Source organism: Bos javanicus, chromosome 4 (genome assembly GCF_032452875.1).
Source record: "Bos javanicus breed banteng chromosome 4, ARS-OSU_banteng_1.0, whole genome shotgun sequence".
Classification (NCBI taxonomy): domain Eukaryota; kingdom Metazoa; phylum Chordata; class Mammalia; order Artiodactyla; family Bovidae; genus Bos; species Bos javanicus.
In genome coordinates, this window is record NC_083871.1 from 87,387,796 (window position 1) to 87,413,238 (window position 25,443).

Sequence of the window (25,443 nt, forward strand, 5' to 3'; positions counted from 1 at the left end):
TCAGGAGCAGAAGGGGGTGACAGAGGATGAGATGGTTGGATGGCATCATCGACTCAATAGACATGAGTTTGAGCAAACTCCAGGAGATGGTGAAGGAAAGGGAAGCCTGGGGTGCTGCAGTCCATGGGGTCAAAGAGCGTTGGACATGACTTAGTGACTGAACAACAATAACAAAAGCCCACAGATGAATGACTGGAAAACAAAATATGATAGGTACACACAATAAAATAATTTTCACCTGAAAAAAAGAAGGCAATCATGCCATTTGTAGCAACATGATTGAACCTGGAGGACATTATATTAAATGAAATAAGCCAGACAAAGGACAAATACTGTACATAATCATACTTTATGATTTATATGAGGAATCTAAAATAGTCAATTTCATAGAAGCAGAGAGTGGAATGGTCATTTCAGAGAGTGGACTGACTGGGGAAAGGATCTAAAAGGAGGGTATTTGTGAAAGTGTGGTGGTGATGGTACACAAGTTCAATTATATAAGGTAAACACATTCTAGAGGTCTACTAACAGGACAGTACCTATAACACTGCATTGTATACTTGACATTTTTCTTAGAAGGTATATCTTATTTTTAGTATTCTCATTATGTGCGTGTGTTAGTCACTCAGTTGTGTCTGACTCTTTGTGATCCCCGGACTGTAGCCCACCAGGTTCCTCTGTCCATGGAATTCTCCAGGCAAGAATACCAGAGTGGGGTGGCATTCCCTTCTCCAGGGGATCTTCCTGATCCAGGGATCAAACCCAGGTCTCCTGCATTGCAGGTAGATACTTTACTGTTTGAGCCACCAGAGAATACTCACATAAAAAATAATGTGAGCTTTTCTGGCTATAGTATCTCAGTTTTGTTTTAATCTGAATTTTTCTAATTTTGGATTAATTTAACATGTTTTAGGGCTCTCTTTCAGAGAAGGCAATGGCATCCCACTCCAGTGTTCTTGCCTGGAGAATTCCAGGGACGGGGGAGCCTGGTGGGCTGCCGTCTATGGGGTCGCACAGAGTCGGACACGACTGAAGCAACTTAGCAGCAGCAGGAGCAGCAGCAGAGCTCTCTTTACACTGCTTTGAGTGAAATATCTCTCAGGTCTTCCCCCCTCCCCTTTTTAAATGTAGCTTTTGATAGTACTATAACTTTTTAACCAAGTAACTATAAAACTATCACATGAATTTGTGTGATACAGATATTTTTGTTATTCTTTCAATTAAAAGTAACCTTAGAAAAAGTTTCATCATACTATACTCAGAGAAGTCCATATTTATTTTGAAGAACTTTCTAATAACATGTGAGATTTGTGGTTGCAAAACTCCATTAATTTCTTCCAATGTAAATTCAATTATAATAAAAAGAGCCAAACCACAAACCAAAAAAAGTGGATTATAAGATATTGACATATTGAGTATTTTCTTAAAAACTTTTGCCACAATAATAATGTTCAGTATATTTATAAAAAATATTATTGTGTAACTAATTAGTAGGTGGAAAATGAAGAAAACAGTAGTTAAAGAAAAAGAGTGGTACGGCACAAATAACAGGCTCTAGTGTTAGGGACATTTTAATGGTTGACTCCATGCATATAACTTTGACTTTGCTGTTACAAATATATGAATGTAAAAATCTGTTGGAAGCCGTATATTCTATGTACATCAATCTATTGCTCTTTGAAAATATTATATTTGAATTTTTTAAATTTAAATTTCTCTTAGAATGAGTTTATGACAATACTATAAATGCAAAAAAAAATAAAATAAAGTAGCAGACACAATTTCATTGCATGTATCTTGCTCCTGTCTTTTAGAGCTGTGTTAGTGACACAGATAAGAATTGGATTCTTTCCTCTGAGTACAGCAGGATAGAAATGCTAGGAAAAATGCAGTACCGCAAAGAGAAACATTTTCAAAGTCTCACTTCCAGTTCACAACCAATAGCTTTGCAAAAGGTTCAAATTAAGAAAATAACAGTCATGTTAGGTCACGACTGTCTCAAGACTCTGAGAAAAATTTCCAAAGCTCTTTTTAAAGTTAACTTGGAAGATAGAGCCATGATGGAGAATGGAATGCAATGGAATATAATTTTCTTAAAAACAACACACACACACACAAAACAGCTTCAGATTGGCAAGACTTTGCTATCAACTTGAAATTTTCATTATGTTTTACGGATGCATATATTTTATGTTTTAAACTGTATTTCTGATAATGTTATTCCTGCTGAACAAGACAATCTGTGATGGATACTGATTGTTCTAATGATTAGCTGAGAAAGCTTTAAGCAGCTACTGTCTTTGAAAATGAAAAGCAAGGGCTGCAGGCTGTTACCTTGAGAACACAGGGTCAGTTCTACCACCTGTCTGCCCGCTTCTGCTTTTTGCCACCCCTCTGGGTGGCAGTCCTCCCACTCTGGGTTGGTAGTAAGAGGAGAGGCTGTATAATTTCCTACCTACACACCATTTCCTGGGGGTGGCCGAGGCTCCTCAGCATGAGGGGCGCCACCAGGGAGGGGGAAACCCTTCTGAGAAACGCATTCATCTGTAGGGCACCAATCAGAAGTCTTGGCCCTAAAGCTAAGCCACGAATTAGTGTAAATGAGACAGCATGGGCAGAAAGCAACGTTTAACTTGATTAAGAGGGAAGTAAAACAAAACTTGATTGCAGTTCTTAGGCATACTATTTCTATCAAAATTCTAACAATAAATAAATCTTGTATGGTGAGAACGATATTTGTGGCTGACAATACTCTGAAAGCCATGGAAACAGTGGCGAGTAAGACTATCTCTGAAACTGGAAGAGTACTGAGCTTTTGAACTTGGTGAGACTTGAGTGCTCATGGGCAAATCAGTTCCTGGATGGATTTCCACTTCCTCATCTGCAAATTGGCAGTAATGATACTTGTCCTAGCCTCCTCCAGGGTTGTATGGAAAAGTCAAGGGATATTATCAGCAACACAAAAATGAGTCAAAATTCACACAAATCTTACAATGTTAGTTTTAGATGTTTTAAGAATAGTAATGTCCAACATGAATGGAATAGTTTCTATGTGCTGTTCTAAAGACTTTCTGCACATTATTTTACTTAATCCTTTCAGGTAGATGGTACAATGATCCTTATTTTACAGGTTGCATGCAAAGTTGCTTCAGTTGTGTCTGACTCTTTACAACCGTATGGACTGTAGCCCACCAGGCTCCTCTGTCCATGGGTTTCTCCAGGCAAGAATACTGGACTGGGTTGCCATGCCCTTCTTCAGAGGATCTTCCCAACCCAGGGGTTTTACAGGTTAGCAAAGTCAGAAAGATTAAGGAACTTGCCCAAAGTCATAAAATTGGTAACAGAGCAATAATTTGAATTCAGGTCAGCTGGAGTTGTAGAGACCAAGCTCTTACATATATGGCCTCTTCTTAATCAACTCTATATAGAGCACACTGCCTTTCTGTCTGTCTTTCTAGTTTCTTAATCAACTACATATTTAGAAACTGTCTATCTAGTTTCTTAATCAACTATATATATAGCACACTGCCTTTCTGCTCATCTGTTTGTCTATTTAGTTCTGCAGATCAGACCAATGTTTTTGTCCTCTGAGGATGTTCTTGCCAGAACATCTATTATAGTCTTATTTAAAAAAAATATCTTTTCATATTTCTTTGGGGTCTTAGTCTTTTTATTACTTTTACCCTCAAAATGCATCATATTTTATAACAACAAAAAAATGATGACTGCATAAATGAGCAAAAACAGCACATCTGATTTTGGAACATATTATATGCTTCCTTCACACCCCGAAAAGATCAGTTTGTAATCTTGTATTTTGTGGATGATCCTAAAAGCTTTGGACACAGTTCAGTGTCTAGGGTATCATTACACCCCCCAATAGACACATATAGTAATATGATGCTGAGAGGCCATATTCTAGAAATATTGAAGCTCTCTTGAGGAGCCAGTAGAATGGATTTGAACCTTCAGGGTGACACCTAAACTTATGTCAAAGGAATCATAGTTTTCTGCAACTCAATTCATGAAAATATCTCCCTAATTTTGTTCCTAGATGAATATAAATATTGAAATAATCAAGTGAAATGTGGAGCTGAAAATCCTTCAAAAGGTATGTCAAGGTAAAGTGCTAGTCTTATTATTATATGTTTGTAAGTTAGTGACTAAGAAACATTTTCAGTAGGGTATTTGTGACCATGCAGTTTTGTCTGAGAGTCCTGCTGCAAGTGGAATTCTTCCTCTATAGCTCAGCCATATGAAAGTCACTTGCTGGTCATCTTCTTCCAAAAAGAGGGACATTTGTTGTACCACAGGCTAATCTAACCCTAAACCTAAACCCATCCTTAACATGAAAGGTCGATTTATCTCACTGGCTATCCAGATATAAATGCTGTGTAATTAAGATGAACTCAACTGTTGAGATGACTGCAGTTACTTAGTAGTGGGTAGTAAACAGATCTTGTTTATGAATAAGTCACTGGAAAGACTGATTCTAAAGCTGAAGCTTGAATACTTTGGCTACCTGATGTGAACAGGCAACTCATTGGAAAAGACCCCAATGCTAGGAAAGACTGAGGGTGAGAGGAGAAGGGGGCCACAGAGGATGAGATGGTTGGATGGCATCACCAACTCAATGTACATGAGTTTAAGCAAACTCTAGGAGATAGTGAAGGACAGGGAAGCCTGGTGCACTGCAGTTCATGGAGTCACAGAGTTGGACAGGATTTTGTGACTGAACAACAATAAGGATAAGGAATAAACAAAAACAATGGGAAACATTTTTAAAAATCAAACATCCTTTCTCTTTTTGTCAGAATCTATCCAGATGCATGGGCTTCCCTGGTGGCTCAGACAGGAAAGAATCCGTCTGCAAAGCAGGAGACTAAGGTTTGATCCCCAGGTTAGGACGATCCCCTGGAGAAGGGAACAGCTACCCACTCCAGTATTCTTGCTTGGAGAATGCCATGAACAGAAGAGCCTGGCAGGCTATAGTTCATGGGGTTGCAAAGAGTCAGACATGCCTGAGCGATTTTCACTCACTCACGCACATCCAGACACATAATCTCGCTCAGACACTGATGTTTACATGAATGATCATAATCACAAGTATGCGTGTCTGCACTGAACTCCTCTCCCTGCACTCCTCTGCTGCTGGAACAGCCTGGGACCCAGTCAGCTGGAGAGCAGGATACATCCACCATTCACAGTGAGCCAAATGGCAAACACCGAATTACTGCCTGACATTCGCCTGGCCTACAGTGTCACCAATATGGCGAACGATATCATATTTAAAATATTTTAGGGACCTTCAATTAAGATTCTGCTGCAACAATAAGTCACAGAGTAATAACCTGAGCTGGGCTCATATCCATCACGCTGTCTCTCTCTCTCTGCCTCTTCCCTGGGGGATATTCCTGACCCTCCATCCCCATAGCCAAGTCCCAGGATCCACCAGGAAAGGAAGAGTCTGACAGGATTGAAAGGGACATCTCAGGCTTGTAGTGTAATCTTTCTCTCTGCATTTACATCCCTGCTATGATGCTGAGTGTCAAACCTGCCAGCAGAACTAAGACAAGAAGCCCATCCTAGCCACTCTGTTATTTCTGAAATTCAGAAATAACAATGTGGCTCCCTGGAAAGTGTAGAGTCTGGAGTCGGCCTGACTGTGTACCTCCGGCAAGTTTTCTCACCAGGAATGTGGTGCATGTGTATGGAGGCGTGTGCTGGCTGGGGTGAGAGCCCAAGGCTTTCCAGAAGGCATCTGGAACTTGCTGCCTTTGTCAGAGTGAGAGGCCTTAGATGGACAGTGGTCAGATCAGTTTGTCTAAATTTCTGGTCAGACACAGTCTCGTCCCAGGAATGTGAAAGAAGGCTTTAAAAATTTTCTGGAAAGGAGCTTAAACTATCTTTCTCAAGAGAAAACACAGAAATTTGGAAGAAAAGCCTGAGGGGAGAGGTTGAGAGGCCCTCAGAGAGAAGGGAGGACTGTCTTAGAAGCAAGTTATTGTGAAAGATCTGAAGGACGTGAAACCTGCTCAGCTGAGAAACTGCTGAAGGACAGAAACAACCTCTTGACCCCGTGAAGTGAACCAGCCCTGAGGAGGGAAGGAGGAGGGAAAAAGAGAGGCGCTGACACACGGCCACTTGAAGGTGTCTCAGAGAGATGCGTTAACCTCCACCTAGGGAGCTGGGCTGGGTTCTCTTTTGTGCAGTGAAGACAGTCTAGCCTGGACATCCATGGAAACTGTACAACCAAGACTGGTCCATTTAAATACATACAGTCTTTCATTTCAGCTTCCCTGGTAGCTCAGCTGGTAAAGAATCTGCCTGCAAGGCAGGAGACCCAGGTTCAATTCCTGGGTCAGAAAGATCTGCTGGAAAAGGGACAGGGTACCCACTCCAGTATTCTTGGGCTTCCCTGGTGGCTCAGCTGGTAAAGAACCTACCTGCCATTTAGGAGACTTGGGTTCGACTGATCCCCTGGAGAAGGGAATGGCTCATTCCAAGGAGAGGGATTAAGGTAGCTTTAAAACTATAACCCGAGTGGGTTCTATCTTATCTTCACATAAAAGAATTATTCCATGCTAGAAAAATGATGAAAACGATTCTACTCACCTCTCTTCCCTGAGGAATCCCAAGAATTTGGAAGCATTGTGGGATGAAGACATGCCATAGTGTCACAAAGCGTTTTAAAAAGAGGTCATTATAATACTTCTGCATTTTGGCATCTAGCTCAGTGATATTTATAAGTTTTGATTATGTCTGTTCAATAAAATCAACTTTATTTTTGTAGCTTAGAAAATAAGTAATACTTACATTTTAATTGTGTTTGGATATATTGTACTTTAACAAGCAGGTACTAGTTGCAGGGAGTATTTAACATTATTTACACTTAAAAGACAGAAGAGTTATTATTTTCCTTATTAGTGTAGGAAGATTAAATGTAATTTTTGTGAAATGTAAATTACATGTACCTGTTTAGGTGAAATTGGATAGCCAATCAGAATTTTTTTTTGAATTCAAAAAGGTCTAATATTCTGATGATAATGCCTTTTAACAAAAGACAAAGACAACACATACATACATTTTTATCATATAATCATTTTCCTTGTAACACAGCAGTAGTACTAGCCTAGAAAAGCTCCTCCTGGGAATTCATTTCAAATTATTGAAGCAGCTGTTTCTTCAGTTTAAAATAAAATATCCATAACAAGTTCACACATGACAGATGCAAGGTAAAAACTAGATTCCATAGTGTGAGCTAAAAGCAGATGTTTTGAATGATCATATTTATAAGCAGATACAATACATCTTAGTTATCTATAGCAGGGCTCCATGAATATACTTTTCTGAGAATTTGCTTAAAATGTACTTCCTATAGTTTCTTATATTTTTGAGGACTAGGCTTCATTAAATATAAATATTCTATAAATTCTTCTGTATCTGTTCTTTTTCCTTCTTGCTCGTTTCACATACTTTCTCAAGAATAAAAGGATTGCTAGGACACTGAAATTTATTACATTTACTTAATTTTATACATTTTCTCTACCTAATTCAAAGTCAGAAAACTGTTTTTACAAAAAAATAAACTCATAGCTATTAGAAAGAATGACACTTTTAAATCTCAGAATAAGCAGCTTGCCTGATGAAATACCATTTTATATCTCTACTGAATGTCAATATGTAATTAGAACCAGAACTTTCGAAAACTATTAAAAATGCAGGGTTAGTGAAAATTGAAAGAAAAGCTTGATGGTAAAAGTGAAACACTAGAGTTACCAGTGATGCAGTTATGAATGTCTTCAGTGCGATTTTGTTATTCTTCGCTACTTCTCCTTGCGCACGTTGACTAACTTACATTTCTAAACTAAAGCCATCAGGATACAGGGAGAAAAGCTGGTGAGTGATCTGGCATCATTAGATGGGGGTCATGTCCCAGCTTTGCTTCTTGCTAGTTGTACACTTTTGGCAGATCTCATAAGCTCTTCTGTGTTCCGCACAGAAAGACAGTTGTCAGGTACAGATACTAAATTATAGACATACACAATTCCTTTGTAACATATAGGAGTTATATTTCCAGGAAAAGCACACACACTCAGTTTACTATAGATAAATGGCCAGGTGTGTATCAAAGGCAACGGACAGGCCACATCTTCAGTGCCATTCCTACCGTCGCAAAGCATTATGCGCGGCTTTATGTGACAGTTAAAACAAGTCATCACCTCTGCATGATGCTCTTCATTCTGCTGTAAGACTTCAATGCAGAGCTCCGCTAGATGAAGAACCTCTTCCAGCTTTCTCGCAGGAGTCGCCTGGTTCATGGTCTCTATATTAAAAACAAATCATAATCATGTTACCTTGAAAATAAAAAACCAAGCGGATTCTAAAAGATGTAATGATGAGACCAGGGTGTTGAAACAGAATGAGAAAGCATATTTTTGAGAAATAAGAGAGACAAGAAATACAAATGAATACATTCTTTAAAACAAAACAAAACAAAAATCAGTTCACCAGATTGCAGAAAATACTTCACCCACAAAGCAATCACAGGAAACGGCAAGTGCTTTGCCATTTAACATATTAGAGCTAACAGGTGCATCAGCACATTAGATGCTCAACTTCTGCAACAAACAAGTTATAATTCTCCTCAAGGTCAGAGAAACAAAGAAAAGCAGATACCACAGTCTTTTCCTTCTCTCGGTATTGTATTATCAATACAATACCATTCTCACCAGATGAGTCATTCCTGGCATTAGCGAAACCCAGGCTTTTTTGCTGCTATTTAAATTTCCAGCCTGAAATGCCTAAGGTTCATGTTGATCTTAAACTGAAGAAGTACAAAGTCACCTAAAACAACTCTGACAGGCTGCAATTAACTGATTTCCTCCCTTCCAACTGGGGAAGGGTGGGGAGCCGTTCTTTAAAGCTGAAGGTTCTTTTCGTATTACAGCAAACTAGTTTGAAAAGGCCAGGCCACAAAGAGATTAAGTGCAGCTACCTGGAATTCAGAAGGCAAAGCAGTTGATTTCAGAGAGAAAATGAACTGGCAAAAATTAGAGGTGCCCTGTGTAATGAGATTGTTTCAAAATAGAGATTTCAATAAGGATATTAAAGATAAACATTGTCTTAGATTTCTGGACTCTCTCTTTGCCCATATATAGAGATTGTAGGGAAGAAAAGGAAAATATTCAGATAAAGAGCTTTTTCTGAGGAACCTAAGGAGTCTTTTTTTTTGGGGCGGGGGGAGCAATAATCTAGTCCCTCAGCATCTCCCTATAACCTCAGCCTTAAATGTGGAGGAGACTTTCATTTGCTCTTAATTTGTCCCCAAGTGACATACAATGATGCAGTGAAACACAGCTGGTGGTTGGTGCTTGTTCATTAAACATTTATTATACACTCACTATAGGTTACAGTGTGATGCACGTGGGGGTTCCCATCCTCCAACCCTGGGACCCATCCTCCTAAATTCCCCTGCAGGATGAAAGCCATTGGTCCTCTTGACAAGGATCAAAGAGTAGGTTGATTCTTCAGGAAAACAGTGAGCCAAACTCCGTAGAGTGGAGTGTGCCTACAAAGATCTCCGCTGTGGGAAGTGGGAGGAAATATAAGACATGACCCTGCTTTAAACAGCTCAGACTCCAAAAATCACTCCTGCTAGGACCCTCAGGCATCCATTATCCAATCTTCCCTCTGTTTCATGATCACTTCAATGTCCTCACATAAAGGTGAAATCAAGGAGGCTCATGACTTTTCACAGCAGTCTACTCTACTTGGGAACAGTTCTAGCTCTGATGGTGAGGAAACGTAAGAATTTTGGAAACGGTGTCAAGCCAACAGAGGTGATGAAGGGGATGTGAGGAGAGACAGCTGAGAGCAGGTGCATGTGGGGGAATCAGTGGGAAGATAATCAGAAACTGAGGCAAGTCCTAAAGGAGAAACCAATGACCTTGGTAAGTGAAAGAAGCGTTTCTAGAAATGACAGAGATGTGGTGCATTTCAGAGGAAGGCAAGGATGCAGCTGGCTACAAATGGTATCGTTTACTGAGGACCAAGGATGTGTCAGGTGCAGCACCAGGCACTTCCTATGTGTCATCATACTAATTTTCCCAACAACTTTAAGCCATTTGGCTATTTATTCATGTAAGTCATAGATGAAGAAACAAGCATGGAGAGATGAGATGAAACAGCTAATACATAGTAAAGGTGAGACCTAACTTAGCATGAGCTCTTACCATCTCTGCCCTGCACGTGCCCGGATGGAGCAGAAATGTGCTGGGTTATGATGGCTGAGGAGCCTGAGATTGGATCATCCAGGCTTTAAGAATATAAAAGACTTAGTAACTGTATCCTATGGGGCTTCCCAGGTGGCACAGTGGTAAAGAATCTACCTGCAATGCAGGAGACATGGGTTCAATCCCTGGGTCAGGAAGAGCCCCTGGAGGATCAATGGCAATGCACTCCGATATTCATGCCTGGGAAATCCCATGGACAGAGGAGCCTGGTGGGCTACAGTCCATGGGGTCACAAAAGAGTCAGACATGACTGACCACACACACACACACACACTACACAACTCTATGCTATAGGTAACTTGGAATGAATGTTTCTTCTCTGGGCTTTAGACTAAGTTAATTTTGGGAAAATGAATTTGTGACTGCAGAACAAGGAAGGACTGGTGGGGGCCAGGTCTAGTGTATGGAGAATGATTGGAAGATGGTAATGGGAACAGGAAAGAAAGAGGGAGGCGGAGGGACACTGAGGAGAGGATCTGCAAGCATGTTGTGACTGGAAATTGCAAGCCAGAGAGGACAATGACCCTGAGGTCTGCAAACTGTGTGGCTGAGAATGAAGACGCATGGTTGATGAAACTACCGAACAGGTCTTTTTAGGTCACCCCACACATATTGGGAGTAATTACCATGTACATATAAAGTAAGCAAATTATTCTAAACTTAAAGGAAAGTTGTGCATTGTATTAAAATTTGCATCCACAAGGAGTTAGGTCATTTGGATGCTTCGAGAAGAAAACTACTCATCATTCAAGTCATAACTTTAATGTTACCTTAAGTGTGGGACATCCTCAGAGTTTTGAGGCTGAGTGACTTACTCCTCTCTCTGAGCTCTCCCACTAGAGGCTCATGAACCTGTTATTAGACTGGGCTCAGATCAGTGAGAACCTGGGTCTCAAGATCTTGTGCTCTCACTCTCTTGAATAGACGTTGGAATATGATGGGTACTTAATGAATGTTCACGAGAATGCAGTAGTATAATTTTGGGGAATGTGCATGTTAAAAACAGAATCAATACCCAAATTATTTCATTTCACTTTGTGTGGGATTGCAAATAGCTTTTAGTCACTCACACACCAAAGGTTGATGAGACAGGAAGTCCACCGATAAAATGCAGCTGTGGTCTGAGGACACTGCTCAAAAATCAATGAAAGCTGTGTTCTTAAATTAGAGATTTTGGGGGGAAGAGTTTTCAAAATAATTTTGAAATTATTTTGGTTCTCAAAGAGCATATCACTTATATTCCTTAATTTTTCCATCTTTAGACTGAGGGTGTCACATGAAATTGAGGATTTCTAACCTTAGGTTTGAGGGACTCCTTGAACCTCTTAAAGCTATATGATAATTTTTGTGTATAGAGGCATTTTTTTCGGTAGTGAAGAGTTACGACTCAGATTCTCAAAGTAGTCCATGAGCCACACAAATGACAAGAATCACTGAACCATATACTTTCTAAGATTGCTTCCATCTAAGAGAGTCTAGGAGAAGGCAATGGCACCCCACTCCAGTACTCTTGCCTGGAAAATCCCATGGACAGAGGAGCTTGGTGGGCTGCAGTCCATGGGGTCGCTAAGAGTCGGACACGACTGAGCGACTTCACTTTCACTTTTCACTTTCATGCATTGGAGAAGGAAATGGCAACCCACTCCAGTGTTCTTGCCTGGAGAATCCCAGGGACGGGGAGCCTGGTGGGCTGCTATCTATGGGGTCGCACAGAGTTGGGCACAACTGAAGAGACTTAGCAGCAGCAGCAGCAGCAAGAGAGTCTAAGCTTCCTATCGATTTGGGGCTTTACCTATATTGGGTTATATTATTTCAACTTCAAAAGGAAAGGAAAAGGCAACAAAATGTAATTGTCTTGATCACAGAAGGGGAATTTATTTCTTCTACATACTTTAGGACATTATTTACTGAAGCCCTAAAACCACTCTGCCAGTTAGGGAATCAGGACCCCCATTTCCAGATTAGGGAAAAGAGTCTTAGAAAGGTTAAAACAGTAGTAATACAATAACTTGAATTCTTTTCCACTCAATTCTCTGAATAGGATTAACATACACATATACACACTCAATATATATATATACACACACATAAATATATAAATAAACTCAGTTTATTCAATATAAATAAACTATATTTATTCAATATAAATAAACTTCTCAATAAACTCAGAAGTTTATTTAATATAAACTCATCCACCTTTATTTAATATAAACTTCTGAAATAGCTGAAAGTTTGAGCTTATAAAGTCACCATATCCTTAGCCACAAGTAGGCAATAATGGAAAAGAACCAAGGAAGCTACCAGAAAACTTATTACTTGTGAATATGTCAAAACTAGCTTTTACATTTGACATTCTCTTAAGGAAAAACTCAGAGTACCTTGTGTTCTACGGAAACTTAAAAACAGTCTGAAACATTTTCTTCTAGATTAAATTTACTGAGAGTCTCAAAACTTCGTACTTGAACATAATGGCCACTCTAACACTTTAAATAAATAGCATTTTTATCAAGCACACTATGTATGCCATCTCTGGCTGCCACTCATTTGACTACTGCCAAGAAGTTTAATGCATTTTGTAGTCAGAAGTCTATTAGATAACAAGGTTATCAATAGCACCATTAAAATTCTGAATGCTGTGAATATTTGAGAAATCACCCTTAAAATGTCCACTTCCCTCTTTTTGTAACATTTCTACAGCATTATAGATGCCTGAATATTCTTCAAGCTTCAACATCAAGTTGCTGATAGTTGTAATACATTTGAAACAGTGATATTAAAAAAAAATAGATACCTAAAGTAGCAAGATTTCTTGATGAATTTCAAAGTATTGCTCTTGGCTAAGATGGTTTTTCATTCTGGAACACTTTTACTTTTCTATGATAACACTTCTTGGCTCCTCAAAGCAATTCCTTTTAATTATGTGTTGTTGTTTAGTCACTGAGTTGTGTCTGGCTCTATTGCAACCCCATGGACTGTAGTCCACCAGGCTCCTCTGTTCACAGGATTTCCCAGGCAAGAAAACTGGAGTAGATTGCCATTTCCTTCTCCAGGGGATCTTCCTGAGCCAGGGACTGAACCCGTGTCTCCTGCACTGGCAGGCAGATTCTTTACTCCTGAGTCATCAAGGAAGCCCTTTAATTATGTATTTCCATGGAAGGAGGAGCCTGGTAGGCTACAGTCCATGGGGTCTCAAAGAGTCGGACACGACTGATTGGCTTCACTTCTGTACATTTAAGAGGGGCTTCCCAGGTGGCTCACTGGGAAAGCAGCTGCTGCCAATGCAAGGAGACACAGGTTCTATCCCTGGCTCAGGAAGATCCCCTGGAGGAGGAAATGGCAACCTACTCCAATATTTTTGCCTGGAAAATCTGATGCACAAGGAGCCTGGTGGACTACCGTCCAAAGAGTTGCAAGAGTCAGACACAATTGAACATGTCATTTAAAAAGACAGCTTGACCACTGTGCATTAGTATGCTTTAACTCTGCTCCCCTGCTTCAAACAGGGTGCACATTCTCAGCATCCTTTCCTTGGCTGCCTCCCTCCCTGCCACTGCCTGTCAAAGTTCCTTGTGGATACACACTGATGCTCACGGTGAAGTTTGTAAGTGGACATGGGGAGAAGACTAGTCTAAAGATCATTTGGCCCATTTTTATCCATATAAGATATACAGAGATTTGAAATGTACTTGACCTTAACTTTTAACAGACTATATCTGTACTTGCAGCTAAAGAAGTAGACTCAAGATGGTGTTGGACTGAGGGCTGCGGTGATAATCCCATCACAGTGCTGCCTTGTTTTTCTCCTTTGTGGCTGCTGCTGCTGCTGCTAAGTCGATTCAGTCGTGTCCGACTCTATGCGACCCCGTAGACAGCAGCCCGCCAGGCTCCCCCATCCCTGGGATTCTCTAGGCAAGAACACTGGAGTGGGTTGCCATTTCCTTCTCCAAGATCATGACAACTAGCTGGAGTGCACCAACAATAGCTCCTATATATGTGCTAAGATTTCTTCCTGGTTCTTCACCAGCCCCAGATTTTGTGGCCCTGAATTTGATTCAACAAAGCATATACTATATGTAAGATATTGTGTTAATAACTGAGGGGATAGAATGATGAACAGAACTTCTGCCTTCAATGAATTTATGTATTTCTTTCCCTAATCAGCTTATAAGGTAGAGGACAGAACTGCATCCCATCCCTTTTTGGTCAATAAGTTCTACTAAAAAAGCTCTGACAGAGAGTGAATTAAACCTACTCACTATGCAGAAAGAAATAGGATCAAAGATGTATCAAAAAGAAGGCTTTTAACTGCTTGTGTATAATACATGGAGTTCTTCAGAATCAAATTATCCTCTTGGTGGGTGTGTGTTTGAGTTCAGAAACTTTAGATCAGAGAAAGTTAGCTGCAGGCTGAAACTGAAGTCGCCCGTCTTTCCCCTCCTCCCATCCAAAGAAAAAGAACTCACTCACTCTCCTGTTGTTTCTCGTTCCCTCTAAAGGACAGAAGTCAGATGAATGAGGAGAAAGCCCTGACATTCAGAGGGTAACTGAGGAGAGAAACTTGTACACCTGAAGAAGAGATGCTGGGGAGAACTGCAGGTCCTGGGGAGAAAAGGAAAAATAAAGAAATAAAAAGAGAAAGAGGAAAGATGGGGAGGAAATGGAGAAATGATCGTCATCTAGAGAAAGGCGTTAAAGGAAGGTGTATGGCTTGTTCCAAGTAAGGAGATGGGCAACACGGAAGCATCTACACGGGACACTGTGCAGACCCAGACAGGGAGCCTGCCTTGTGAGGTTCAGCTAAACAAGCAGGCTGGTGCAAGGGTACAACTGAGTTCTTCTACCTGAAATCCCACAGGTCATTCAGTAGCAAGGACTGTCGGCACCCTCCCTGTGGACTGCTGATCAGAAAAACTTATCTACCCACAGACCCCGCTGAGAAATGGTGGAATGGATCCCTCTATTTCCTTGTGCCCCTCCTCCACCAAAGTACTGAGCTGGCCAAAAAGTTCATATGGGTTTCCATAACATTTTATGGAAAAATCCGAATGAACTTCTTGGCCATCTATTGGCAAACCCAAAAGATGGTGACTGCTCCTGTCACCCTCCTCACCCTCTTATAAAAATACAGGGCAGTATCATATTATGGACATATGCTTCACACTGCTATGTACACATACATGCTTTATACCAATTAGATCAGAAATTGCTCCAACCGAGCTACCACCTCTATGTTAAATGCCTTTTTCCATTCATACACCCTTTACGCCAGCCCAGCTGGCTCAGAGAATTTCTGCTGGCTCCCCAGCCTGTCTTAATTTGAATCTTAATTCTTGTCTGGGGTCAGTGTTCCCCCTGTACATGTGATTCAGATGGAGAACACAATTGGAAAATTTAAATTTTATTGAGATTTTCTGACCTACCCTCTAGCTCCAGGCACAGCAACCTGGTAAGAGAGACAGTGCCAGAGTCTAGTACAGGTAGGTCCTTGGGGGGATCTACCAAGTTTGGGGGGTCCTACCCCTGGTCAGACCTCAGTACTCATGGGCCTTTATATCTCAAGAGAGAAGGAGGGCAGGAGATCAAATACTTTCCCATTAAACAAAACAACCACTCCTCCTCCCACCTGTCTGCCACTTTAGAGCTTATGACCACATGAGATGATTTTGGGGGAAATGCTCTCAACTTAGTCCCCAAGAGGGAAGAGAATACAACCTGCTGGCTAAAAAGACCATCTTAGAATCTAGGGGAGAGGTGTGGCTCAAATCTGAACCCCACACCCCGAACCTGATCTATATCTGCTTAGGATATGATTCCCCCAAACTTGGCACTGTTAACTGTTGCAAAAGGATGGCTTATTACCCACTTTCTCTTGAACTGTCTTACTGCAACCTATTATGGTTCTATGAGTTCCATATGGGCTTCCCTGGTGGCTCAGTAGTAAAAGACTTGCCTGCCAATATAGGAGATCTGAGTTCAGTCTCTGGAAGATCCCCTGGAGGAGGAAATGACTACACTCCAGTATTCTTGCCTGGAGAATTCCATGGACAGAGGGGCCTGGTGGGCTACCATCCATGGGGATCACAACAAGTCAGACAAGACCTAGCTACTGAGCATGTGCACACACACCCTGAGTGCTAGACATAATACATAGCTCTAATCAATGAATTGGATGTCTTCAGTATATGTCTATGATTCACAACTTCATCATGCACCAGAATCACCTGGAGGGCTTGCTGAAACACAGATTGATGACACCACCCCCAGAGTTTTAGATTCAGTAGCTCTCATGTGGGGGTCAAACAATTTGCAGGTCCCAGGAGGTGCTGGTCTCGGGAATGCACTTTGACAACTATTAGTGGAGAAGGCAATGGCACCCCACTCCAGTACTCTTGCCTGGAAAATCCCATGGACGGAGGAGCCTGGTAGGCTGAAGTCCATGGGGTCGCTAAGAGTCAGACAGGACTGAGCGGCTTCACTTTCACTTTTCACTTTGATGCATTGGAGAAGGAAATGGCACCCCACTCCAGTGTTCTTGCCTGGAGAATCCCAGGGACAGGGGAGCCTGGTGGGCTGCCGTCTATGGGGTTGCACAGAGTCGGACACGACTGAAGCGACTTAGCAAGCAACAAGCAACAGTGTTTATGAAAAACAAAGATGACCTGCTGAAACATCAAATTATTTCTTCCTTTACCTGTAGTTAAGCTACATGGTTATGTAAATTTCATTTTAGAAAAAAAATGACTTTATTCCGTAAAATCAGAACACACTATCCCTTTCTGTAATGTTATGCCAGATAGGATGAGGTATATTTTTGGACAATCCTTAGGTGAACGAAAATAATCTAGAATGCCTCCCTATAGCCATTTACAATCCCTGAGAATACCAATGCCCCAGATGTTTGAAAACATTAGGTCTGTGGCTTCCTAATTCCAAGACTCCCTTTGGGGCCAACTTGTTTAATGACCCTGTCATTTAAAGCAACAGTTGCAGTTAATACCTCCTTGGAATTAATCATGCTAATGATATAGTGCTTTCCAATAATTGTCCTGTGGTCACAGATATATTAAATACTTTACCTGGATTGTCTTTCGCATCAATAAATCCATTTTTAAGGAAATGGTTGGCTATAGAGCACAGGAGAATTGACACTGAACTATAGACAACGGCAGCCAAATTGGATCCAATTGAGCAACCTCCATAAGCCACAGCCAGTGATCTATGAGGGACAGGCCAGAAAAAGTCAGATATATTTGGAGGTAAATGTCAGTGACACTTAGTGAAACTTTCTTGAGGAAGAATATGGAGGTACTGTTTCCTCTGAAGATCTTTTTTTAAAAAAAAATTATCTTATTTATTATTTATTTACTTGGCTGCTGTGGGTCTTAGCTGTGGCACACTGGGTCTTTGATATTGGTTGCAGCATGCAGGATCTTTAGCTGTGACATGTGACCTCTGACTTGCTGCCTGTGCGATGTAGTTCTCAGACGAGGGATCAAACCCTGGCTCCCTGCACTGGAAGAGTGGAGTCTTAGTCACTGAACTGCCAGGGAAGTCCCTTCTCTTAAGATCTTAAAGTGAGGAATGTTGTGATGGAATTACATATACGGGACTATTAAGATCCATACACAACCAGTTGAGTATTATTTAACATTTGTCATAGGCTTCTAATACGTGACTTTTAAGAGTGGAGAAACAGGGGAGTTGCCTGGTGGCCTACTGGTTTTGGGGTATCACTGCTGTGGCCCCAATTCCATCTCTGGGCCAGGAACTGAGATCCCACAAGCTGCAAAGTGGCCAAAAAAAAAAAAAAAAGGCATTTGAGTTTTATTCAAGTTTAACTTAGTCCTTTTAGCTATTGAGACTCTGGCTTTCTTCAAATCTGTGAAACCAGAAGATCAAAGATCTCAACCAAAATGAAAATCTGCAGTGTTGCTGACTGCAGAGCCTATGAAGGCTTGAAAGAGGAGAGAAGAAAACTTTCTTGTGTGCATATTTACTTTGGCCTGGTTAGCTCTTGCTAGAACTATGTGGCAGGATTCTAATGACAGCAGAATTTTTTTCCATTGGTAGTTCTGACAGCTAATAACTGTACAACAGGTGCTTTTCTAAAGACAAGTCTTCAGCCATGAAATCTATCTGTATCTTACATGCACACATATATCAATACATTCAGCAGCTGAAACTGAGAAATGGTCCCTTCCCTGGTTTTATTGCTCTTCACACACACATGGACACACACACACGTGTATGTATACACATACATATATATGTATGTGTGTGTATGTACACACACACACACACCATGGATTTCCCTTCCCTGATGGCTCACCAGGTAAAGAATCTACCTGCAATGCAGGAGACAAAGGAGATGTGGATTTGATCCCTGGGTTGGGAAGATCCACTGGAGGAGGATAATGTCAACCCACTCCAGTATTCTTGCCTGGAAAAATCCCATGGACAGAGAACCCATGCAGGCTACAGTCTAAAGGGTCACAAAGAGTTGTACATGACTGAGCAAGTAAGCACACACACATATATACCATATTTATTTCTCCTCAATATAACTCAGATTCAGAAACTGAAAACCATCAGAATAATCTCAATTATAGTAACTGTCACACCAATACTAAATTATCATATAATTAAGGCCTGCTGCTAAGTCACTTCAGTCATGTCCGATTCTGTGCGACCCCATAGACAGCAGCCCACCAGGCTCCCCAGTCCCTGGGCTTCTCTAGGCAAGAACACTGGAGTGGGTTGCCATGTCCTTCTCCAATGCATGAAAGTGAAAAGTGAAAGTGAAGTCGCTCAGTTGTGTCCGACCCTCAGTAACCCCATGGACTGCAGCTTTCCAGGCTCCTCCATCCATGGGATTTTCCATTTAAGGCCTATAGCATCTTAAATTTCATGCCTAGTCCTTCCAGTCTTCTGATTGAAAGTCAAAGTGTTAAGTCACTCAGTGGTGTCAGACTCTGAGACCCCATGGACTGTATCCTGCCAAGATCCTCTGTCCATGGAATTCTCCAGGCCAGAATATTGGAGAGGGTAGCCTTTCCTTCTCCAGGGGCTCTTCCCGATCCAGGGATCGAACCTGGGTCTCCTGCATTGAAGGCAGATTCTATACCATCTGTGCTACCAGGGAAGTCCCAAGAATAAAGGTAATCAGAAGCTATTTACCTAAAACAAACAGCCTTTCCATGGTCATTCATTACATTCCTACATAAAGGGAGTAACTGCATACCTCCATACTCATCCTTCTCCTGGCCCTATACTCTTCTTTTCATTTTCTAGGAGAAAGCCTGCCTGTGAACAATGTGGGTTAGGTAAGCAGGATCCAGTGAGGCAATGGGGTGAAGATGGTTTGCTCAGCAATAAGCAATGGCCAAGAAGAAAGGCATCGCAGAGGCTTGCCAGCTGTAAGACAAGCTGAAGCAGAAGAAATGAGAAGTTTTCTAGACACAGCAACCACAATTGAAGATTTGTAGCCTTGGATGCTAAGAAATTAGTCAAAAGATCCTTAAGATAGTTTTTGTTTTGATGTTCACCATTTAAAAAAAAGTCTTTATTGACTGTGTTACAATATTGCTGTGCTTTATGTTTTGGGTTTCTGGCCACAAGCCATGTGAAATCTTAGCTCCTTATTCAGGGATTGAACCTGCACACCCTACTTTGGAAGGTGAAGTTTTAACCCCTGGACCACCAAGGAAGTCCCTAGTCAAAAGATTTTGATATCTGTCTGTATGTATGCATGTCTTTGTTCCCTTTGACACATAATCAAGATCTGTTAGGGCAGCCAGCCCATGCATTAGTGGTGATAATGTATTTGAAGCCATGATTTGGAAAAAGTCTAGTTGGGCAAGTATATAGACCAACTGAAGACAGTAGGGTTGGGCTTGGTGACCTTCTGAGTACGTCTACGGTTGCTTCCAACCTCCTGGATCTGCCTGCCACCAGGAATGTGTATGTGTACACTGATGCCTTAGGGATATTTTATAGGTTTCCCTTCTGAAAAAAAAAAAAAAAATCCAGCAATACAAATTCTTTGATTAGGTCTTTTAAATTGAGTGCTTGAAGCTATATGGCCACTTTGCTATGGGCTACAAGATATCTCCCTAATTTCCCAAACTAGTTATCTGTCTAAGGCTTTGAGCACTCACACATCCTGTTGAGAAATAAAGAGGTGAAATCTGTCAGTTTGCATTACTCTGGTTTTGTCCAAGTGAAAAGACTTTTTAATACATCTAAACTACTCGGATTAACAAGGTGCCACAGGAGCCACACTGCTGCCTGTCACTTGGTTTGCCTGTTGACATGTGTTAGTAAATAAATAAAAGGGTCATCAATCAGTTGGTTTCAAAACCTGGATTTAGAGAATGATAAATTCGACAGAATTGCTCAGGAAAGCTAGTTATTTCAAGACTACATTTATCTGTGAGCCACATTCGATACAAAAATAAAAATAAAACACAAAACAATACACGACACACTGTCAAGTGAGCTGAATAAACTGACATCCTTTCTGAGACCTTTTAGGTAACAGGTGTTGAACACTTGTAATGAGATTTCCATGCATCTTCAGAGGAAGGGGATAAGATTCTAGCAAGAGCTGTTCAGAGTGTTATGGAGCACGGCCAAGGGAATAGTTCTCAGGGAGGAACGCTCTGAAGGAGACATTACATAAACGTTTTGTTTTCTCAGCAGGCGCTTATGTTCTAAGACTTTTTACAGAAGGCAAATATTCACCCAAGAGAAGCTTTTGGAAGGCTGTAACTTTTCCAGATTCTGAGGAATCTGGGGTATATTTAATTAAGTACTCCCGATGCCTTATCTTGGGCATTTTCCTCATATTATTTTACAAATCTTCCTTTGAAATGTTGAGAGTCAATATGGTTCATGGAGCACTCAATGTAGCTTTTCAGAGTGTGTGAAGAATTTTTTTTTTTCAAGCATAAATGATTGATTAACAATTCTGCAGAGAAAAATGAAGTTACTAAACTGGAAGTTTGGAAAACCGAGGAAGTGAAAAGATAAAAATGTTGTTTGATGATAGTTAACAATAAAAAGAAATGAAGCATTTATAGTAGCGGATGTTTTCTGCAATACTCTGATGTCTTAAATCTGTCTGGAGACCATGTTTTTTTCTTAGAGACAGATTCAGTTTCTCTTAATCCATTTAGCTGCTGCTGCTGTTGTCTTTTTAACATTCCTGGAACAGCCTATCCTTCCAAAGTGATTTGTGGTCCCACTGTATTCTGGATGAAGCACATCAATCTCCCATTTATACACGCCTCTGTCTCTACATTTCCTGTTCTGAGTATCTGGTTGATCCTGGGTTTTGGGGATTGTTTTATAAATTGTCTCAGTATGTGGCAAGGCAAGTGTCTATACTGTTTTGCTTTCACCTTAAGTTAATAAAGTTTTCCTGTACCCTGTATTCTTTTATTTAAATTTTGAAGTAACTTTTATCAGTTTTCCTTAAAATCCTGGAATTCTGATGGACGTTGTTGTGAAATTATAGATTAACTTGGGGGGAGAGTTTATATATTTTTAAGTCATCTCTCTTAAGGACATGAACTGTCTCTATATCTATTTAGATTACTCGCTGTGATCTTTATTTAAATTTCAAAGTTTTCTTTATAGAAGTCTAGAAGTTCTGTATAGTCTGGCTGGATACCTTAGAGTTTGCTGGTTACTGTGAAAGGTACCTTAATATCCATCTATCTACCTAGTAGAATGATGGTGCAAAGTAGTATTTCTGAGCATGGTCCATGAACCACTGTGGATCCCCAACACCTTTTGGGGGGCCTGCATAGTCAAAAGTACTTTCATAATAAGATGTTTTGCCTTTAAATTCTGTTGACATTTACACTAATGGTGCAAAAGCATAGTAGCTAAAACTGTTGTTACCTCACCATGAATCAAGGCTTAAGGTGCTAAATCATACTTCTCATGTATTCTTTATCACTGTGTACTCAAGAAAAAAATGCTGGTTTTACACAGGAATGTCTGATGGGAGAGTAAACATGATTAATTTTACTGAATTTCTACTCTTGAGTATACCTTTAAAAAAATATCATCTGTGACAAAATGAGAAATTTGTGTCAAGTGCTTTTGTAGACTGAAGCACAGTGACTGTCTCAGGGAAAAGTGTTTGGATTGTTTCAGTCCGAGGCTGAGCTAACTGCATTTTATTCTTTCACAGAGAACCATTTTTAGTTGAGAACTACTGACAAAGTATGGTTATTCAGACTTGGAAATCTGGCAGATGTTTTCTGAAAAATGAAGTAAACCTGTCACTTTAAGGAAACGACAGATAGCATTTGTTGCCAGTGATAAAATGGAAGCTTTCAAGTAAGGGCAGAATTTTAGAAAAAATATCTGTCATGAGCTTGACAGCTTCCCAACACTTTAAGGCTTTTTTGATGAGGGTGATACTGACAAGGGTGATTTTTTCAGTATTACATAATATTTGTTAATATTAAAAAGATCATAAGTCACTGCATATTTTTCAAATGATCAATACTTGGTGTTAAAAATTACACAAGGTGAAAGATGCATTCAAAATACATGATAAATCAATGGAACTTAATGAAACATCATGAAGAGTTTACTGATTTGCTTTCAGATTCCATATTTCAATTAACCCATAATAAACTTCCACTTGCTGAGAAAAAAACTCATATGAAAAGTTTACTAACACTTTTCAACTACAGTAAGTTTGAACACAGACTTTTTTCCTGTCTTAACCGAAAATAACACATTGCAATAGACTGAATGCAGAAGTATGTATGAGAATCTAGATGTTTTCAGTTAGGGAAGCAATTAAGAGAGATGTACAAAGAGGTAAGACACTGTTACACTTCTCACAACATGGTTTTTTGTTCATTTTGGACATTTTTTCTTTTCATTAAAATATTGTATGTTAACAAGTAATGGGTTTATGTTTATTTTTAAACAACATTTTATACGTTTGTTTTATATGTTTGTTTTGCATTAATTTTTAAGAGTATGCTGCTGCTACTGCTAAGTCGCTTCAGTCGTGTCTGACTCTGTGTGACCCCATAGACGGCAGCCCACCAGGCTCCCCCGTCCCTGGGATTCTCCAGGCAAGAACACTGGAGTGGGTTGCCATTTCCTTCTCCAATGCATGAAAGTGAAAAGTGAAAGTGAAGTTGCTCAGTCGTGTCTGACTCTGTGCGACCCCATGGACTGCAGCCTACCAGGCTCCTCCATCCATGGGATTTTCCAGGTGAGTACTGGAGTGGGGTGTTTAAGAGTATAATAGGTCCAAAATTATAAAGCTTGAGGATCACTGGTGTAGAGAAAGACAATTGATTTTAACAGGCTGACTTTTCAACCTTGAGGTACTCTAGTATATAATGTTCTATTTAGATCCTGTAGAATATTCTAGGGAAGATGATCATTTGCAAACAATGGTGGTTTTATCTCCTCTCTTTACATTCTTTTGATTCACTTTTTTTCATTCCTCTTAGGTAGAGAGTCTGAGATTCAGTATTATGAAAAATTATAATGTATATATTTGTTTTATTTCTAATCCTAGAGAATGACTTTAAATTTTCTTCATTATATATCCACTGTAGGTGTTTTTCTATATGAATTTTACAAAGCTAAGGAACTCTTTCTAAGCTAATGGTCTAATCTTTTTAATGCCTAAGTGTTGAACTGTTTCACCCTTTAAAAAATATCTATTGAGGTCATATTATCTTTTTTAGTTTTTGATGTTGAATCACTTTTATATATTTGAAACAAATCTCACTGCTCATGGTATGTTATTTTCCAAATATACTTTTGGATTCATGAGCTAATATATATAGGCATTTTATATATATGCTTATAACAAAAAGGACCTATAATAATTCTTTCTTGTTCTATTGTCATTATCAGGCTTGGGAATCAAGATTATGCTTGTTTTATGAAGTGAACTTCCCCCACTTCCCATTTTATTGAACTTATTTTGGATAGGAATTATTTGTTCCTTAAAAGTTTGGTAGAATTTACCTCCAGGGACGGGGGAGCCTGGTGGGCTGCCGTCTCTGGGGTCGCACAGAGTCGGCCACGACTGAAGCGACTTAGCAGCAGCAGCAGTTGTTTGACTGTTCTTAGGGATTCGGGGATGGGAGATTTTTGACAACTACTTCATTTTCTTTAAAACTTATGGCCATTTAAACTTTGTTTCTTGGGCTGATTTTACCAATATACAGCTTTTTGAGAAATGCATCAATTTCTGACTTTCACTTTTTGTATGTGTCCACAATACTTTTCGAGTATTTTTTCTATCATGTATCTCTAGTTCATTTTTGTTTTCATACTGTATTTATACGAATTTTTTCCTAAGTAGTCAGATAGAAGTCTATCTTACTCTATTTCTATTCTTTATAACACTTACATTTTTCTTTTGTATTGTCTACTTATTTCTCCTTTCTTGCTGCCCTCCTTCTAATCACCTAGGTCACTAGCAAGTTTTTCAGCTGTATTCATCCTATATCCTGTTTTTCTTACAACCATATTATTTCATACCCAATATTTCCACTCAGTTTTTCACTACTGCTAGTCACTGCATCATATTGCTAAGCATCTTCCTGTATTGCTTTGAGAATATTATGCTCAGTTTAAATTCTTCCTCCACCAGTTCCAGATAATACATATTACTTATTGTCTTTACTAAGAGCTGCACTCCTTAGGGGTCCAGTAATTTTGGATTGAGAGCTCAAGGTCATTTGGAAGTACACAGAATGGGGTGATGGGTGGGCCTGTGCCCTTTGCAGGGACTTTGAAAGGGGAGAATCTTAGTCTTTGGAGTAGAGAGTCTCAGGCAACACAGAACCAATACTGATAGATTCCCTTTCATACTAATCCATCAGGCAACTCCTACGGATAGGGATTCACCATTGATTTGTTAGATTTAAAGCAATAGCACTTGGTTAAAAGTCTCCTTAGCTTTAGTTCATTGGAGAAGGAAATGGCAACCCACTCCAGTGTTCACCAGGCTAGAGGGTTGGGATGCAGAAGAGTGAAGGGATGAGTGCGGGTGGCTCAGCTCTTTCCTGTTTTCATCAAGCTCTCACTGAAGCACAGCTGAGCCCTTGTCCTGATAATACCGCAGATCTTGGCCCCCTGACCTACTGCT

At 40.1% G+C, this 25,443-nt stretch overlaps 1 protein-coding gene across 11 annotated transcripts in view; it reads right to left on the reverse strand.

Annotated features, from left to right (window-relative positions):
* Window positions 1-25,443, reverse strand: part of CADPS2 (calcium dependent secretion activator 2) — a 591,026-nt gene that overhangs the window by 96,257 nt on the left and 469,326 nt on the right. For 6 of the 11 annotated variants that reach the window (XM_061414550.1, XM_061414559.1, XM_061414552.1 and 3 more), the window contains one exon: window positions 8,216-8,326. In XM_061414550.1, coding sequence (XP_061270534.1) covers window positions 8,216-8,326 — 111 coding nt within the window. The remainder of the gene's footprint in view (window positions 1-8,215; window positions 8,327-25,443) is intronic. The other 5 variants (XM_061414557.1, XM_061414553.1, XM_061414561.1 and 2 more) reach the window with 1 other exon arrangement.